Source organism: Plecotus auritus (genome assembly GCF_963455305.1).
Source record: "Plecotus auritus genome assembly, chromosome: 6".
NCBI classification, from domain to species: Eukaryota; Metazoa; Chordata; class Mammalia; order Chiroptera; family Vespertilionidae; genus Plecotus; species Plecotus auritus.
The window spans coordinates 35182807-35203045 of record NC_137773.1 but is presented as its reverse complement, the minus strand read 5'-3'; the positions used below and the strand labels follow the sequence as shown (position 1 = coordinate 35203045).

The 20239-nt window shown below is 41.0% G+C and overlaps 1 protein-coding gene and 1 pseudogene across 4 annotated transcripts in view; both read left to right on the top strand.

Annotated features, from left to right (window-relative positions):
• DDX46 (DEAD-box helicase 46) overlaps positions 1-20239 on the top strand; it is a 54901-nt gene that overhangs the window by 28268 nt on the left and 6394 nt on the right. For 2 of the 3 annotated variants that reach the window (XM_080673742.1, XM_080673741.1), the window contains exons 14-21: positions 384-548; positions 1038-1200; positions 5935-6128; positions 9762-9899; positions 10409-10558; positions 16227-16400; positions 17817-18035; positions 19163-19307. In XM_080673742.1, the coding sequence (XP_080529868.1) occupies positions 384-548; positions 1038-1200; positions 5935-6128; positions 9762-9899; positions 10409-10558; positions 16227-16400; positions 17817-18035; positions 19163-19307 (1348 nt within the window). Of the gene's footprint in view, positions 1-383; positions 549-1037; positions 1201-5934; positions 6129-9761; positions 9900-10408; positions 10559-16226; positions 16408-17816; positions 18036-19162; positions 19308-20239 lie in introns of all 3 variants that reach the window. The other variant, XR_013960876.1, reaches the window with a different exon arrangement.
• LOC308250565 (large ribosomal subunit protein eL38-like) lies at positions 7283-7539 on the top strand (annotated as a pseudogene). Its single transcript has one exon. The product of its transcript is annotated as a large ribosomal subunit protein eL38-like (transcript).

Sequence of the window (20239 nt, the reverse complement as noted above, 5' to 3'; positions counted from 1 at the left end):
TCTCTATCCCTCTCCCTTCCTCTCTGTAAAAAATCAATAAAATATATATTAAAAAAATTAATATTAAATGGAAAATGGTTACATCCTAGATACAGTTTGAAAATTGAGATTGTTGAATTTGTTAATGGATTGGTTGTGTGATGAGAAAGAAAGAGGGTAGTCAAAGATGGCTCCTAGATTTTTGGCCTAAGCATGTGGATGACTAGAATTGCCATTTCTTGAAAGGGAAATTATGAGAGGAACAAATTATGGGGTAAAATCAATTGTAGAATTCTAAGGTAAGAAGTTTAAAAGTCACTGACTAGATGTTCTCAAAAGTTTCTTCTACTTGGTTTTAACATCATGATTTTTAGCGACTACCATATTGATTTATGTTTTCTCAGGTCATGCGTATTGTGGATAATGTCCGTCCTGACCGACAGACAGTTATGTTTTCAGCTACCTTCCCCAGAGCTATGGAGGCTTTGGCTCGCAGAATCCTGAGTAAACCCATTGAAGTGCAGGTTGGAGGCAGGAGTGTGGTTTGCTCGGATGTGGAGCAACAAGTGGTGGGTATAATCCTTACGAAATCCCCAATGTGTGATCCTTTTGGGATCACTGTTTGTGATGTAGTTAGATTATTTCTAAAAATAAATAGCATACATCAACTGCAGGCTTTTAATATTTTACCAGATACACTTGAATATGTGCTTTTCCATGGAACTGACGGTTTTACGATGCTCTTGTAGTTTCTTCCACCAGAAGTGGACTGGTAGGTGGAAATGTCATGTAGCTATCTTATTCTTTGGTTAATAGGATGTGAGGTTAAGAGGCAGAGAGAACAGATGATCATTTGTCCATATTTGCAAGCCTCTTATTCTTTGTAAGTTAACAATTTTTTTGGTCTTACTGGTTTACTAATTCAAATCAAAATTTTTCTAATCCTTCCTAACGATTTAGGTGTTGTCATTTATCCTTTGCCACAAAACAAGTATTTTTGTTTATGAGATGTATTTGTGTTTTTATTCCATTACCTTGGTACAATTTGGTGTTTTCAGATTGTGATTGAAGAAGAAAAGAAATTCTTGAAGTTACTTGAGCTTCTGGGCCATTATCAGGAATCTGGATCTGTCATTATATTTGTGGATAAGCAGGAACATGCTGATGGTCTTCTGAAAGATTTGATGAGAGCATCTTATCCTTGCATGTCTCTTCATGGAGGTAATGTTTAAGGAAATCTGTTAAATACTTGGCCAAGTACTGTGCTGTGTTCTGAATGATAATATTTACTTTGTACTTTTAATTTAAAACTAAATTTTATATCATCTATCTCAGTTTAATCACAACAGCACTATCCTATATACTAAAGAGGTAATATGCAAATTGATCCTCACACCCTCACAAGATGGCTGCCCATGACCAGGCTGGCAGGGGGGTTAGTGAGGGATGACCAAACGACTGAACAGCAGGCTACATGAGGCGACCAGGCTGGCCGGGAGGGCCATTTAGGGGTGACCAGGCCAGTGTGGGGGGGGGCAGTTGGGGGCGATTAGGCTGGCAGGGGGGGCAGTGAGGGGTGACTAGGCCAGCGGGGGGGGGCAGTTGGGGGCGACCAGGCCGGTGGTGGTGGGCAGTTTGTGGCGACCAGGCCGGCGGGGGGGGCAGTTAGGGGCGACCAGGCCGGCGGGGGGGGGGGGGATGTGTGCAGTTGGGGGTCACCAGGCCAGCGGGGGGACAGTGAGGGGCGACTAGGCTGGCATGGGGGACAGTTGGGGGGCGACCAGACCAGCAGTGGGGGGCAGTTAGGGGCAACCAGGCCAGCAGAGTGGGGCAGTTGGGGGCAACCAGGCCATCGATGGGGGGGGAGTAGTAAGGGGTGACCAGGCAGGCAGGCAGGTGAGCAATTAGGAGCCAGCGGTCCAGGATTGTGAGAGGGGTCCCGGATTGGAGAGGTTGCAGGCTGTGCTGAGGGGACCCCCACCACCTCCCTGTGCATGAGTTTCATGCACCGGGCCTCTAGTCATTAATATTAATCCATTATCGAGATAAAATAATACATTGGTTTGACCAAATTCTCTAGCCATTAATCAGCTAAGGAGGAATTGAAATTAAGAATTTCTGATTCATGTTACATTTTTTTCATTGTATCATATTATTTAGAGGTTTTCATGATTCAAATTAGAGCTTTAATTGACATTATAAAGTAACATTTTATTTGTACTGTCAGCATTGTTAACTATATTGGGACTTACATATGTGGGAATCTTGTTTTTTAAACAGGGTATCAACTTGATTTGATCCATATTTCAAACTCAGTCTTTTTTGTAATGGGCAGCATTTTTATGCATAATTCAGTATAGCGCTCTTTTCTGGTCCTGAGTTCTGAATTTTTTAAAAAAATATATATTTTATTGATTTTTTACAGAGAGGAAGGGAGAGGGATAGAGAGTTAGAAACATCGGTGAGAGAGAAACATCAATCAGCTGCCTCCTGCACACTCCCTACTGGGGGATGTGCCCGCAACCAAGGTATATGCCCTTGACTGGAATCGAACCTGGGACCCTTCAGTCCACAGGCTGGCGCTCTATCCAGTGAGCCAAACTGGTTAGGGCTGTTCTGAATTTTTTATTCTCTTTCTTGTCAGTAAAACTGTATTTCTTCGCGTTTTTGTAATCCTCACTGGAGGATATATTTTCCATTGATTCCTAGAGTGGAAGGGAGACACATTGATTGGCCTCCCGCATGAGCCCCTATCAGGGCTGGGGAACATGCAACCAAGGGAATCGAACATGCTAGCAACCTGCCAAGGCAGTAACTGCTTCTACTCAGGTTTTGACTTCCCTACCTGGCTGCCCAGGCTCCTCCTACTCCCAAGTTTAAAATAAATAAATAAAAGAGAATCCTGAATAATCCTCAACCCAGTATCATTATATTCTTCCACATATCAACTCCTTTCCAGTTTCTGTCTGCTTTTAGTCACTCTGGTGCCTTCAGGTAGTTGTTCTTTATAATTTGTCCAGAATTTATAGTTGTTATCTGCAGTAGAGTTGGTCCTAAAAGAGCTTCTACATGAGTGAAAATGTGTGTGTTTTATATAAATGAGGAAATGTTTCCCATAAATCCCTATCTGTACTTTTGCCTCTTGGGTCAAAATTGTATCACATGCTTATGCTGAAATCATTCACAGGCAAGGGGAGTGAATGATTATGGTTCTTAAACTATTGTCCTGGACACTTTCAGGGGGTTCATGAAGTCAAGAGTATTTCCATAATAGCCCCATCATATTATTTGACTTTTTCATTCTCTAATGGGTGTGTAGTGTAGTTTTCTAGTGGCTGCATGGCATGTTATAGTGAAACAGATTGAATACAGAAGATATAACTTCAGCTATCTTCTATTAAGCCAGACATTGAAGAAATTTGCACCCTGGCCAGTGTGGCTCACTTGGTTGGTCAATGTAACGTGCATCGAAAGGTTGGTGGTTCGATTCCCAGTCAGGGCTCCATCCCTGGTATAGGGTGTGCAGGAGGCAGCTGATCGATGTTTCACTCTTACATCGATGTTTGTCTCTCTCTCTCCCTCTCCCTTCCTTTTTCTCTAAAAAAAAAATTGTAAGTAAATATTAATGAAGATGACCTACAATAAACTAAAGCTCTCTGGGTCTGGTCCTTATTAATTAATTAATTAATTAATTAATTAATTACTTTAAAAATCCTCATGTGAGTACATTTTCATTATTCTTTTAAAAAAATATATTTTCTATTGATGTTTCTATCCTCTCTTCCTCTCTGAAATCAATAAAAATATTTATTTTATTACTTTTTAATATATCTTTATTGATTTCAGAGAGGAAGGAAGAGAATCACCGTTTGGCTGCTTTCTGCATGCCCCACACTGGGGATCGAACCCGCAACCCAGGCTTGTGCCCTGATCAGGAATCAAACCATGACCTCCTTCTGGTCCATAGGTCGATGCTCAACCACTAAGCAATGCTTGGCCGGGCTTCATTGATTTTGTTTTAATGTTTTAAATTTCAGAGAGGGAAGGAGAAGGAGAGAGAGATTGAAATATCAATGATAAAAAGAATCATCCATTGGCTGCCCCCCCCGCACGTCTCCTACTGGAGATCAATCCTGCAACCCAGGCATGTGCCCTGACCGGGAATCGAACCTCGACCTCCTGGTTCATAGGTCGATGCTCAACCACCGAGCCACAGCGGCTGGGCTGATTGATTTTTTTTTTTTTTTTTAATATATATTTTATTAATTTTTTACAGAGAGGAAGAGAGAGGAGAGGGATAGAGAGCTAGAAACATCGATGAGAGAGAAACATCGATCAGCTGCCTCCTGCACACCTCCTACTGGGGATGTGCCCACAACCAAGGTACGTGCCCTTGACCGGAATCGAACCTGGGACCTTTCAGTCCGCAGGCCGACGCTCTATCCACTGAGCCAAACCGGTTTTGGCCTGATTGATTTTTTAGAAAGAGGGAGAGAGAGAAACATTGATGTGAGGGAAACATTGGTTGGTTGTCTCCTGCACATGCCCGGACTGGATGTGCCCTGACATTGCTCCAACCAATTGAACCACACCAGCCAGGACTGGTTCTTACTAGCACAAAAGTTTAAGAAGGGCTGGTTTTACACTAATCATAATTCACCTCCTAAGACAGAAATAGGCTCATCCCTGGTTTGATACAAATGACTATGTATTGGATGGATGGGTATGTGAATAAAATTGACATTATGTTAAAGAAGAAGAGGCTTAATGGTTGCTGGGCAGGCATCCCATATACTTTAATTAGCATATTATATTCACTTGCATGAAATTCACACAGTTGGGTTAGTAGAATACCTCAGGTTAAAGTAAAAGTTTTGCTATCTTTTACTTATAAAGTTAAATTTATATTGATATTAATTCCATTATTTTTCTGATAAGACTTTTGGGTACAGTGTTGGGTCCTAGTTTCCTTGACATAAGGTCCAAATACTTTCTTTAATTCAGTCTTTGAAGAGTACATTTTAAATTTTAGCCATGACTGGGTTGCTCAGTTGCTTAGAGCATTGTCCCAGTACACCAAGGTTGCAAGTTCAGTCCCTGGTCAGGGCACACACAGGAGTCAACCAGTGAATGCATGATGGGTGGAACAACAAACTGAAATTTCTCTTTTTGTCTCTTTACCTTCCTCTCTATCTAAAATCAGTCAATAAATTAAAAAAATTATTTTCTGCTGCAAAAATTGATTTCAAGGTTTGAGAATCTTTTCCATTCCCCTCTCTGACTACTAGAGATGCCTGGGACCTGTCATCAAATAAATATGTGGACTGGGCATCTTGTAATAGAACATTTTGGCATTTTATGCTCTGCTTTGTCTCTCAGTGTGAGGCCCTTTGGGTAACATTTAAGAGAGATCCTATTAGGTAGGTTTTACTAGTGTATCTCAAACTTCAATGTGCATGTGTAATCACCCACATATTTTGTTAAAATGGCAAAATCTGATTCAGTAATTTGGAGTAGCATCTGAGATTCTGAATTTTTAACAAGCTTCCATGTGATGCTGCTTCTGGTCCTTGGATAAAACTGAGTAGCAAGACTATAAACCCTACAGGAGAAAGATCTGAATCCTGTCAGTATAGGCTGAATGTACATGCCTTCTGTTGCTCCCTAAATAAGTTTAGGCTAGTGATTCTGAGATTGGGCTGCTGCAGTTATAAGCCTTCTAGATAAGAAAGGGGGCAAGCAAGGGTAGATTTGTAAGATTCATAAATGAGTTAATAGCAGTAGCCTTTGATCTTGCAGTGAAATTTTCATAGTGTTTTATTTTCTATATTGTAGTTGTTGGAAGTGTGGTCAAAATAAATTGGATTCTTTACTCTGTGTTTAACTTCTTTCTATGAGTGTCAGAGGAAGTGGAAAGTTTAATTTGAACAATTCTTATGTGTCATTTACTTGCAGGTATTGATCAATATGACAGAGATAGCATCATAAATGACTTTAAGAATGGGACCTGCAAACTTCTTGTGGCCACTTCTGTTGCTGCCCGAGGTTTAGATGTGAAACATCTGATTCTTGTAGTAAATTACAGCTGCCCCAACCATTATGAAGATTATGTACACAGAGCAGGACGAACTGGAAGAGCAGGCAACAAAGTAAAAAAAAATTTTAAGTTGATTTTTATTATATTAAAATCTAAGTGTTTCTTTACTGTTTTAAGGAGTAAGTAATCAGTGTTACGGGAACATTTAAAAATCCTCCATCAGCCTGGCCAGTGTGGCTCGGTTGGGCATGTCTCTTTCCGGTTCAGTCCGCCAGGACACATGCCTGGGTTTCGGGCTTGATCCCTTGTGGTCGATATTCCACTCTAACATAGATATCTCTCTCTCCCTCTCCCTTCCTCCTCTGTCTAAAAATCAACTAAAACTTTTTTTTTTTTAATTAAAAAAGGGGGAAAAATCCTTAATCATCAAAGTGTGAGGAATAGTTGAGGTGTTCATCACATGCATATGTATGTCTAAGTATTGTTAAAATTACACATGTCTACTTATTTTGGAAATTACCAGATACCAAGCTATTCTCTATAGTTAGATGGTGTTAACCATTTGTGTCCCCTTTTAGGATTTTTTACCTTCCTAAAGTTTCTATGTACATCCATGTATATGGTTTAGAATCCTTCATTGCTTTTTTTTAAATATGTGGGATCATAAAATATACTCAAACCCGTACCTATCACCCCTGTTCTTGTCCCCTCCACCAATGCACATACATATCACTTGCTTCTTTGACTCAGGTATTCCAGTAAGTATACAGGTCTACTTCATTCTTTTTGCTTGTTAGTTTTTGTTTGTTTGCTTGTTCGTTGTTTAATACATTCTTTTTGAAGGAGAATATTTTGCTGTTGGAAACATTGATGGTGATATGGTTGATATTCCAACCCTAGTCATTTCTGCATACTGAAGCAATAATAACGTTAATAGTAATAGGTTGTATATATGGAGTACTGATTAAGTGCCAGGCACAGAAGTGCTTTATGTTTGTCATTTCATCATCACAACTTCCCTTTGAGGTGAATAATACTATCCTATTTAATAGATGAGAAAAGTTGAGGCACATAGAAGTTACTTGTCCAAGGTTACACAGCTAATTGATGGCATTTATTCTTTTAACCTGAGTTTTTCTGTGGATTTGGGAAATCATTTATGTAAAGGGCCAGGTAGTAAATATTGTAGCCACACACTGTAGGGCAGTGTGTGGGGAATGAGGTAATTCAAGGTGCTGGCCATGCGCTCTCCCATGCTTCGTAGTCATGCCTTACAAAATTAAAGAAATCAAGGACTCGTGCTTATAGCCAGGCAAAAGGATGCCAAATCTGTCAAAATCAAGAAAAATGAGGATAATGTGAAGTTTAAAGTTTGATACAGCAGGTATCTTTATACCTTGGTCATCACAGTTATAGAGAAGTCAGAGAAATTGATGCAGTCCCTATCCCCTAGTTTGGCAGTGAAGGAACTAAAACGAACCAGACATACTTGCTTGAATTGTATTAAAATGTTTAAAACTTAAAAAAATAAAATTGTAGCCTAGCTGGTGTGGCTCAGTCGACCAGTGAATTAGGAGGTCACAGTTTGATTCTTGGTCAGGACACATGCCTGGGTTGCAGGCTTGATCCCCAGTAGCGGGCATGTAGGAGGCAGCTGATCAGTGATTATCTCTCATCATTGATGTTTATTTTATTTATTTATTTATTTATTTATTTATTTATTTATTTATTTATTCCTCATCTGAGGATATTTTTCCATTGATTTTTAGAGAGTGGAAGGGAGGGTGAGAGACAGTGAGAGAAACTGTGGGAAGCCACCTATTGTCTTCTCTAGCAGATAGGTGTGGACAAGGTGCCCAGAATACTGGTGACCCTTGAGCCCTGGCAAAGGTCAGAGCTCTGCACCCACTGTTTAGTCGAGACAGTTGTAGCTGAAGCAACTTCCCCACCAGATAGTCATGTAAATCCTTACTGATAAGATAGTCTGCCTGTTACTGGAAATTGCCTGATGTAATTAATTAATTAATTGCTATAGGTGTATCCCAAATTGAATAAAAGGATGGCAAGGCCTGAGCCCAAGTGGAGTCCTTTCTTTTGCGTTGGGCTCCCGCCTGGCCCCCCAATTTCCAAATTATTATTTCTTGTCTCGTCTCTTTCATTTGCACGCGGCCCCTCTTCCAGAGCCTCAACTTTGAACCACACGGGACGTGGGTCTTCACAAGAAACATCCATGTGAGAGATACATTGATTGGTTGCCTCCTCCTGTGACTTCATCCGGGCCAGGGATTGAGCCTGCAGCCGAGGAAGGGGGTACATGCTGTGTGCCTTTGATCGGAATCAAACCTGGGACCCTTCAGTTTGCAGGCCGACACTAACCATTGAGCAAAACCGGCTAGGGCTCATCATAGATGTTTCTATCTCCCTCTCTGAAGTCTAAATATATATATAAATATATTTTATTGATTTTTTTACAGAGAGGAAGGGGGAGGGGTAGAGAGTCAGAAACATCGATGAGAGAGAAACATCGATCAGCTGCCTCCTGCACACCCCCCACCAGGGATGTGCCCGCAACCAAGGTACATGCCCTTGACCGGAATCGAACCTGGGACCCTTCAGTCCGCAGGTCGACGCTCTATCCACTGAGCCAAACCGGTTAGGGCTAAAAATATATTTTAAAAAATAAAATTGTAGCCTTTTGGGGCCACATGTAGTCTCTGTCATGTATGTGTGTGTATACATTTGTACACAATCTTAAAAGCATGTAATACCATTCTTAGCTCATATGCAGTATAGAAACAGACCATGGGTGAAATCTGGTGATTAGATATTCCTGAAATAAAATATTAAACCATGTTTTAAATTTTGTAACGTTTCAATGGGAGGGGCAAAGTATTTTGTGAAGATGGCAATCTGAGTTTGCTATTTCTGTATTTTAACTCCACTCTTTCTCTTGCCTGAACCAAAAAGCTGCTGGGACATGTGGTGCCTTAGGCTTTAGAATATCCTAGGGAGGTGATGTAGTTGATTTTATTTTTGCAAGATGGTTACAAAAATAAATTTAAAAAACAAGTTGCTTTTGTGTATAAAAACATACCATGATTATACACACATATGGTTTAAACCTTTTATTGCTCTTAAATATATGGGAAGCTACATTCTAGGAAGTTGACATGGGGTAGAGTGGTGCACTAGTAGAGAAAGGGAACATAAGCCCCAAAGGGAAGGAAAATACTATATTAAGTATGTACGACAATGCAATTGTGCATTTATGTAAAATCACATGTGCCTGGCCTGCATGGCTCGTGGTTGAGTGTGGACCTATGAACCAGGAGGTCGAGGTTCCATTCCTGGTCAGGGCACATCCTTGGGTTGCAGACTAGATTCCCAGTGTGGGGCGTGCAGGAGGCAGCTGATCAATGATTCTCTTATCATTGATGTTTCTATCTCCGTCTCCCTTCCTCTCTAAAATCAGTAAAAATATTTTAAAAAATAAAATAAATTCACATGTGTTTCTACTTATGCATAAGAAATTAGAAATTTCCTGGTTTTGCTCTTCATTTTTGAATATTAAACTTAGATATTTTACTTTCAGCCATTAGACAATTTAGTAGTACTTTTTTAATGGTCTTAAAACTTTAGTGATGGAGTTTTAAGTGAATTTATTGGGTGGTTTAGATTTTATCTTTGATCTAAATAGGATTCATCTTGTTAGTGTCTAATAGTTTCACTTTTCGCTATGCATTAGGGTTATGCGTATACTTTTATCACAGAAGATCAAGCTCGCTATGCTGGTGACATCATTAAAGCTCTTGAATTGTCTGGGACTGCAGTGCCTCCTGATCTAGAAAAACTGTGGAGTGATTTCAAAGATCAACAGAAAGCTGTGAGTTTTTTAACTCCTATTTTTATGTAAATCATTATTGTGTTTTAAATTTTGAATATTTAATATAGGACTTTTGAATCTTGAAAGGATTATTTTCTTTTGTGTTTATTATTGAAAGTAAGACAGATGTACTCTTTTTCTTCCCATTGACCCACCCTTTCTGAACTGTCCCCTCCCCCACTCTAGGCCTTCACCACACTATTCTGTTGTCTATGTCCATGGGTTATGCATATATGCATATAAATTCTTTGGTTAATCTCATCCCACCCACTCCCAGGATTACTTTTATTTATCTCTAGAGAGGGGGGAAAAAGAGTGAAAGTAAAATCCTTTTGATTAAACTTAGTATTTTCAGTAGTTTACCTACAGATCTAATTTTTTTCTCACATGCTAGATGAAGTGTTTTTGTTAAATTGTCATACTACACCTTAAACAATATTAAATTGCTGTAAATTTCTTAACATTGAAGTTTTTAACTATGAAATTAACTTTTTTTTCCCCCTTGAAAGGAAGGGAAAATAATTAAAAAGAGTAGTGGGTTCTCTGGTAAAGGATTCAAGTTTGATGAAACAGAACAAGCTTTGGCTAATGAGAGAAAGAAGTTACAAAAAGCGGCTCTTGGTCTGCAAGATTCAGATGATGAGGATGCTGCAGTTGATGTAAGTGTTGTTCTAAGTCTCTTTCTTGCCCATTGAAAACAGTTTTTCTTTTCCTACTTGTTGAGATAGCTAATTACTGGAAACCTTGGTTTGTATCCTTCCCAACCTTTTCTTATGTATATACATATATTCACATTTGCTCGTATTTATGTATTTTCATAAAAATGAGATCATACTGCTTTAAGACCTTTTGTTGCAATAACAGTCTTAATCAAAATCGTCCCATTTTAGTACATTTACTGTTACATCATTATTTTTTTTAAAAATCCTCACCCAAGGACATATTTTTACTGATTTTTAAAATATGTTTTTATTTATTTCAGAGAGAGGAAGGGAGAGGGAGAGGGAGAGATAGAAACATCTATGATGAGAGAGAACTATCAGTCGTCCACCTCCTGCACACCCTTTATTAGGGATTGAGCCCACAACCCAGGCATGTGCCCTGACTGGGAATAAAATCCACAGCCTTTTTGGTGTATGGGGTGATGCTCTAACCAACTGAGCCACGTGGCCAGGGCTCTTTTACATTATTCTTGATGGCTACATCATACTCTATTGTATGGATGTTCTACCATTCAATGAATCAAACCCTTATTTTTAATATATGGGTTGTTTCTATATATTTATTATTTGGAATATACTGTACTTTACTATTATATACTACTAGAGGCCTGGTGCACGAAATCGTGCACGGATGGGGTCCCTCGGGGTGGCCTTCGGGGATCAGGCCCCAGCTCACACCTCTAGCCTCGCAGCCCCAGCTTACACCCCCAGCCTTGAAGCCTCGCCTGGCACCCTGCCTTGGCCTGATGTTGCCCCCTCACCTGCTCCACCATTCTGCCTGTGGGGCGATCATCTGGGGCCAGGCCCCCCGCTTGGCTCCCTCAGCACCTGGGAGCCAGGCGGTGGCCCCACCCCCCGTCGCCACAGCCGCTGGTTGCAGTCTGTGGGGCGATCGGTCGGCTAATGCCTGTCATGTTCCACGCCGCCCCCCTGGTGGTCAGCACACATCATAGCAAGTGGTCAAACTCCCGGTTGAATGGCCACCCAAGGGGACAATTTGCACATTAGGTTTTTATTATATAGACTAGAGGCCCGGTGCATGAAATTTGTGCACGGGGCAGCGGGGGTGGGGGCGTGTGTCCCTTAGCCCAAACTGCACATGCTCCAATCTGGGACATCCCTCTCACAATCCAGGACTGCTGGCTCCCAACTGCTCGCCTGCCTGCCTTCCTGATTGCCCCTAACCGCTTCTGCCTGCCAGCCTGATCACCCCCTAACCCAGGGGTGGGCAAACTTTTTGACTCGAGGGCCACAATGGGTTCTTAAACTGGACCAGAGGGCCGGAACAAAAGCATGAATGGAGTGTTTGTGTGAACTAATATAAATTCAAAGTAAAGGAGCGGAGGGGAGAGCAAGAGAACCGGATAGAACAGCCGGATCTGGCCCGCGGGCCGTAGTTTGCCCACGGCTGCCCTAACCACGCCCCTGCCAGCCTGATTGCCCTATCTGCCCTCTCCTGCAGGCACAACTGCTGTCCCCTGCAGGCCTGGGTACCCCCCAACTGCCCTTCCCTGCAGGCCCGGTAGCCCCCAACTTCCCTCCTCTTCCAGCCTGGTCACCCCTAACTGCCCTCCCCTGCAGGCTAGATCGCCCCCAACTGCCCTCCCTTGCAGGCCTGGTCCCTCCCAACTGCCCTCCCCTGCTGGCCATGTTGTGGTGGCCATCTTGTGTCCACATGGGGGCAGCCATCTTATATGTTGGAGTGACGGGCAATTTGCATATTACTCTTATTAGACAGGCTAGAGGCCTGGTGCACGGCTGGGGGCCGGCTGGTTTGCCCTGAAGGGTGTCCCGGATCAGGTTGGGGGTTCCCTTGGGGCGTGGGGTGGCCTGGGCGAGGGGCCTGTGGTGGTTTACAGGCCGGCCACACCCCCCAGCGACCCAAGCAGACGCCCTGGTATCTGGGATTTATTTATCTTATATAATTGAAACTTTGTAGCCTTGAGCAGAGGCTAGGGCAGGCCAGGGTGGGAGGAAAGCTTGGCTTCTTCCATCGCTGGGGAACCCAAGCCTCCTGCTCGCTCCGTGGCCACAGCCATCTTGGTTGTGTTAATTTGCATACTCGCTCCTGATTGGCTGGTGGGCGTGGTTTCTGGGTGTGGCAGAAGTACAGTCAATTTTGCATATTACTCTTTTATTAGATAGGATACGTCAATGCCCATCCTTGCACATTTAACTTTTGCACATTCAAGAGATTAAGTCTGGAGGATGAGTGTATAAAAGGAATTGCTAGTCTTAAAGTATTGTCAGGTTGTTCTTATAGCAAAGTAAGTGTATAGCTTTCACTCACTAGTGGTTTATCAGAGTTCCTAGCTCCCCATATCTATAGCAATATTGGTATTAATGTTGATCTCTTAAAATTGAATTGTTATAGAACATCCTTATCCTATATAATAAAAACCTAATATGCTAAGTGTCCAGTCTTCTGGTCATCCATTCAACCAATCAAAGAGTAATATGCTAATGATATGCTAAGTCCCATCAACCGCTCACTATGATGTGCACTTACCGTTAGGGGGCAGACGCTTGGACCAGTAGGTTAGCTTGCTACTGGGGTCTGGCTGATCGGGACTGAGTGAAATGGGCCAGACATGCCCTGGAGCCCTCTCGCGTCTCTCCCTGGCCCCGATTGTGCACCGGTGGGGTCCCTCGGCCTGGCCTGTGCCCTCTCGCAATGCAGGACCCCTTGGAGGATGTCAGAGAGCTGGTTTCGGCCTGATACTGCTCAATGCAGGAGCTGCCCCCTGGTGGTCAGTGCGCTCCCACAGGGGGAGCACTTCTCAGCCAGAAGCCGGACTCACTATGGTAGCACTAAGTATGTCCGACCTAAGCCATCAGTCAGACATCTCCTGAGGGCTCCTGGACTGTGGAAGGGCGTAGGCCAGGCTGAGGGACCCCTACCCCCTCCAGTGCACGAATTTCATGCACCAGGCCTCTAGTTAATAATTAACAGTCAACATTTATTGAGTGCTACTGAGTGCCATGCACTGTGCCAAGTGCTTTACAGGTGTTATTTTATTTACTTCTTTATAGTAATCATATGAACTAGTACTCAAAAGTATTCTCATTTTATAATTGAGGAGACTGAGGCTTAAATAATCTTTTTGGATTTATATTGCTATTATGGGAATGAATGAGTTGGGACCTATATCCCTTTCATTCTACTTTAAAGTCCATGTCCTTAATGTATGGAGTTATTTTGACCCAGTGAAGGGGGATTCTGAGGACTTAGCAAGATGAAGGTTTCCCAGAGTATTCCTTGAAACCCTAACCCCTCAGGAGCTTGAGCTTTAGAAGATTTTTTTAAAACAAGTTTTTCAGACTGTTATGTTTCACTCATAAAAGTAATGAAGGGGTCTGAGAAGATGTTTTCATTATAAAAGAATTTTGGAAAATCTGCCTAGTATATACCACTAGTAGTGGCATTAACATATCAAAGGATGTGATAAGTCCTTAATTAAAGAAGCTTGTTTAAATTGCTTAACCCAGAAATTCTTCAACATATTTAATCTCTGATCATATAACATTTTTTCACACACCCTATTAAACCTTAGCTTAGAACACAATTTTGGAAATCAGGAATTCAATCTGTTATTGTCATTTGAGGAATTGTGGCCCAGGAAAGTATTTAGTCCATGACCACAGTGGCTGTTAAGTACAGCCAGGACCAGAACCCAGGTTTCCTATTAACCTCAGGCCATTTCTTTCTAGTATACCAGACTGGCTTACAAGTCAATTAATTCAGAGTTTAGTTATCCATAATGGTGTAACAAATCAATCCAAGACTTAGTAGGTTAAAAGAATAAACATTTATTATCTCACAGTTCCCGAGGGTCAGGAAATCAGGAGCAGTTTAGGCAGGTAGTTGTGGCTAAGAGTCATACGCGGCTACAGTCAAGTTGTCCCAGCTGCAGTGAGGCAGGGCCATCTTCTTCTAAGATGGCTCCCTTACTTTGATGTTGGCAGAATGTTTCCGTTCTTTACTGCTCTGCCTGCATGCCCTAAGCATGGCATAGGCCTTTTCCCAGAGCAGGTGATCCTAGAGAGAGCAAAGAGGAAGACTTAGTGCCTTCTATGACTAGTCTCTGAAGTCACACCCTAGCACTTCTACGAAGCAAGTCACAGTCCAGCCCACACTCATGGACAGGCTCCACCTCTTGAAGGGACGAGTATTAAAGAATTTGTGGCCTTGTTTTTACACCTCGTTGTTTTTATTGTCACTTTGAACATTTAAAAAAAATCTCTTCCTGTTTCTCTGTTGAAATAAAATATACTTTTGGTAAAAAATGAGAACAATACTGAAGTGAATAAAGTCAAAAGTAAAGTTAACCCTACCAGCTAGCACCATACACATTCTCCATTTCTGATTTTATGCATTGTTTTGGATTTTAATGTTATATGTGCTGTTTAATATAAAACTGTTAAATGAAGGTCTTTCTAAATTAACCTAATTAAATTTAAACCCTGAACAAAATTTCCTCTTTATTTAAGATTTAGAAGATAAGACCCTGTTCGCCTAATCTGAATATATGAAGGGGTTTACATCTCTTTAGTTGGCAGTGTTAATCATAATTTTGGGGCAAAAGGCATCTTTAAAAGGAACTGCAAATAGTTTATAAGGTAGATGTGGCAAATCTGAGAATTGCACAGTCACAGTAGGAATTGTGTGATTCCTGGAGAGTCAGGGCTTTCGGCATTGGTTTTGCTTTGATGGGGAAACCTACCTTCGTTTCTTTCCTTTCTTAGCTCAAAGGAATAAAGCAATAAATTGGTCGTTTCTGATTCTGTTACCTGGTTTTAAAGCAAATCCAATTGAATTTTAAGAGTCTGGAAGAATTTTGGGAGCCTTACTTATCTTAGGAACATGGTTGTATCATTCTCCCTGAGAATCACTGACTCTTTCCCCCAACCCCCCAGTATTTTATTTTATTTTTTTGTTTTTTAATATGTTTTCATTGATTTCAGAGAGGAAGGGAGAGGGAGAGAGAGAGAGAAACATCAGTGATGAGAGAGTCATTGATCGGCTGCCTCCTGCACGTCCTCTACTGGGAACGGAGCCCACAACCCCGGCATGTGCCCTTGACTGGAATGGAACCTGGGACCCTTCCGTCAGCAAGCCGATGCTTTATCCACTGAGCCAAACCGGCTAGGGTTCATTTTCTCTTTTTTAAATTGCCCCTTGGCCTTAGGTTATTGCCCTTCTTCCAGCCTCTTTCATTGCAGTATATTTGGCCTCTAGGCCTGAGTGCTGGCGCATCTTAGATGCATCAATGTTGGCTGTTCTGTCTTGACAACACGCATTCCTTATTTGCTGAACTGGGAAGTATTTTCTGGACCACTCAAGGGTCTGCATAAGTGGTTCTTGTAGCATCGTATCTGTTTTCTATTTTTTTTTTCACCAGACAACTGATTTTTTAAAATGAAATGTGTCGCTCTTAACCAATAGCTGGTATATGTTCCTGTTGATCTGAATGGTTGAATTAACATAAATGTAACTGATTCTAGACTTCTGGTAGAAATATTTTTTATTAGTTTCTATAGATATACCTGCATTGGTATTTTTAATACAACTTTTGCTGACCTTTTTTTTTTTCATTTTGTTTAGATTGATGAGCAGATTGAAAGCATGTTTAATTCAAAGAAGAGAGTGAAGGATATGGCTGCTCCTGGAACATCTAGTGTTCCTGTTCCAACTGCTGGAAATGCTGAGAAATTAGAAATTGCTAAAAGATTGGCTCTTAGAATCAATGCTCAGAAGAATTTGGGCATTGAGTCTCAGGTATTAAGTAATTTATTCCAAGTTTTAAAACTTTCTGTAAGTTCTTTGATTTAAATGCTTTTTAGGAATTATGATGAGAGAGAATCATTGATTGGCTGCCTTCTGCACACCCCACACTGGGGATTGAGCCCGAAACCCAGGAATGTGCCCTGACTAGGAATTGAACTGTGACCCCCTGGTTCATTGGTCAGTGCTCAACCACTGAGCTATGCTGGCCGGGGCTAACTGAGGTCTCAATGCCTAATCTGGAAGGCCGAACTGTTAGGCATGTTAGCCATGGAGCATATTATAAAGTACTATACTGATTGCTCTTACCAGAATCTTAAAGAAATAACTTTCTTTTTCTCTATTGATTTGCTTTTACTGGGTGTGTTTTGAAGACTTTTAGAGTTTGGGGACCTGCAGGGCAGGCCCTCTGTCTAGTAGGCTATACAGGTTCAGGTCTGTAGCACCTAAGCTGGGATGACCAAGCCATAGGCTAGTGATGGAACCAGGCTCAGTGCCTCTGGTCTCTGAGTCTGTTTAGCCAGTGGGGTATCATGAAGTATTTACTGCCCCCAAGCCTCTGCCACCTCAGAGCTGGGATGGCAGTACCGAAATTTTCTGGGATAATTACTGCTAATAACTCTTTATTAGAGAAATCAAATAGCTGTAACTTTTCACTGTTGGAAAATCTTGAGGTATGAGTCAGGTATTACCCCATGGAAGGGTTCTGTTCAGATTAAGCATATAGTAAAATTAAGTTCAAATTAAAAAGCTAAAAGGTATTGAGTAAGTCATTTACTATCATTTATTGAATATTGGGTTGGACCATGGGGAGAAGAGGATCTCAGTGGTGATAGGGCACAAAGATTCTAATTCAGAGGAAATTCTTGCGAGTCCCAAAGCATGTAAATTATTTTAGGAATATACTATGTTTAACATCAAGAGTTACCTAATTATCTATAATCCAGTAGAACTTTTTAATTTTTATTTTATTAATGCAATTTTTTTGTACCTTTAAAATTATTTTTTATTGTTTTTAGAAGAAGAGAGAGAAACATTGATGTTAGAGAGAAACATCGATTGCCTCCCACACGCGCCCCAACTGGGGATTGAACCTGTAACCTGGGTATATGTCCTGACTGGGAATCGAACCCACCACCTTTTTGTTATATGGAATGACTCTCCAACCAACTGAGCCACACTGGCCGGGGCTATGAGCCAGTAGAACTTTTAATACAGAGTTGAATGTTCTTTAATTTTCTCATCAAAGTAAAGGATATATATCAATCTATCAGTTAAAAATATATACGGCTAAATTTCACATTAGAAAGATGCTTTTGGTTAGTGACTTTACAGAGAATAATTGGTGGGGTCCCTGATCTTGTCTCTGCCCTCAATTGAGATTTGACTGTAGTTCTTCTTTAACTGCAGGATGTGATGCAACAGGCTACCAATGCAATTCTCAGAGGTGGTACCATCCTGGCTCCCACTGTGTCTGCAAAAACCATTGCAGAGCAGCTTGCTGAAAAGATCAATGCCAAGCTCAATTATGTGCCTTTGGAGAAACAAGAAGAAGAGAGACAGGATGGTGGACAGAATGAATCTTTTAAGAGATATGAGGAAGAATTAGAGATCAATGACTTCCCACAGGCAAGTAACAGACTTAAACATTTTGTTGTGGAGTAGGAGCTTTTTAAAAATATATATATTTTCATTGACTTCAGAGAGGAAAGGAGAGGAAGAGAGAGATAGAAACATCAGTGATGAGAATTATTGATCAGCTATCTCCTGCACCCCCCATATACTGGGGGGATTGAGCTTGCAACCTGAGCATGTGCCTTCACTAGGAATTGAACTGTGACCTCCTGGTTCATAGGTCAATGCTCAACCACTGAGCTACCCCAGCTGGGCATGGAGTAGGAACTTTTGCTTCTTAGGAGTGAAAACCTCTTCTTTAAAACCCATGAACATTGAATTTTATTCATTTACTTTAAAAATGTTTTTAAAATTACAGTTTCCATTCAATATTATTTTGTTTTTTTAAAATATATTTTATTGATTTTTTTTTTTTTACAGAGAGGAAGGGAGAGGGATAGAGAGTTAGCAACATCGATCAGCTGCCTCCTGCACTCCCCCTACTGGGGATGTGCCCGCAACCAAGGTACATGCCCTTGACCAGAATCGAACCTGGGACCCTTCAGTCCGCAGGCCAACGCTCTATCCACTGAGCAACACCGGTTAGGGCATTCAATATTATTTTGTATTAGTTTCAGGTGTACAGCATAGTTGTTATAAAATCATATACTTTACAAAGTGTCATGAACATTTTTTTTTTTTTTAATTGATTTTTTTACAGAGAGGAAGGGAGAGGGATAGAGAGTTAGAAACATCGATGAGAGAGAAACATCGATCAGCTGCCTCCTGCACACCTCCCACTGGGGACGTGCCCGCAACCAAGGTACATGCCCTTGACCGGAATCGAACCCGGGACCCTTCAGTCCGCAGGCCGACGCTCTATCCACTGAGCCAAACCGGTTTCGGCGTCATGAACATTTTAATAGCTACTTTTTATCTAGATAAGGGAGATAACAATAGAAATTCCATTTTTATGAATATGTTCTAGGCATGTTAGGATTTAAATGAATTTATGATGGTGTTAATTATAATCTTAATATTGACCATAATATGATTTAGACAACCTATTCTTTGTCAGTGCACTGAGCTTTTAAATCCTGTTATGAAGTGATTCCCCCCCCCCCCGCCCCTTTCTTTTATAGACTGCTAGGTGGAAAGTTACCTCTAAGGAAGCTCTGCAGAGAATCAGTGAGTATTCTGAAGCTGCAATTACAATCAGAGGAACATACTTCCCACCTGGCAAGGAACCCAAGGAAGGAGAGCGGAAAATTTACTTGGCAATTGAAAGTATGTACTGTTGGTTCTGTTTCAGGGTTGATGTAAAATGTAATAGAATGTGAAGTCAGTTCTAGAAAATAAGGAATACTTATAAAAAAAATAGTTTTGTATGTTATTTGAGGTCTTTAGAAGGTTAGTACACATACAAAGGTGAAATGATCTGTGTTTGGGACTCTTTCAATTTGGACAATTCATTCAAATTTGAAAATGACTCTGAAAGAAAAGGATTTTTAAGGATTAATCTGTTTATACTTCTATTAAGTAGAACATTCTGGCCAAAGTTTAGTTTAGAAAGTAAGTCAAATATATTAATAGTCTATTTAATGAATTTTTAAGCAAATATTGCCTTTGAAATTATGTCCATAAAAATTCATGCAGACCTTTAAAAAATAATGAAAGGACAACCAGTACCACAACTTGAAGAATATAAGTAATCCATTAACTAAGAGTGATCTGGTTTCCATTATTGTTGTTGTTGTTGTTACTCCTCACCCTCGGATATTTTTTCCATTGATTTTTAGAGAGAATGGAAGGGAGAGGGAGAAACAGAGAGAAAGACACATCAATTGGTTGACTCCTGCACACATCCCCCTCGGGGCGGGGATTGAGCCTGCAAATGAGGCATGTGCTCCTGACCAGAATTGAACTTGCGACTCTTTAGTCCAAGAGCCAATGTTCGAATCACTAAGCAAAATGGGCTAGGGCTGGTTTGCTTTTTAACCGATTTTCGTACATTCATGTGTGAATTCAGAAGATAGTTTTCATTTTCATTTTTATTTATTTTCCTAATGTGTTATTCTGCTGTGTGGTAGGACACTCTGCCTCCCTTTATTTCTATTTAATTTGAACATTTTTGTCATAGACTTTTAAATTAGAGCAGCCAGGTCCATTTCATCTCTTTCATGAGTGAAATAATTGTTGAACACTGTTGTTGGAGCTGT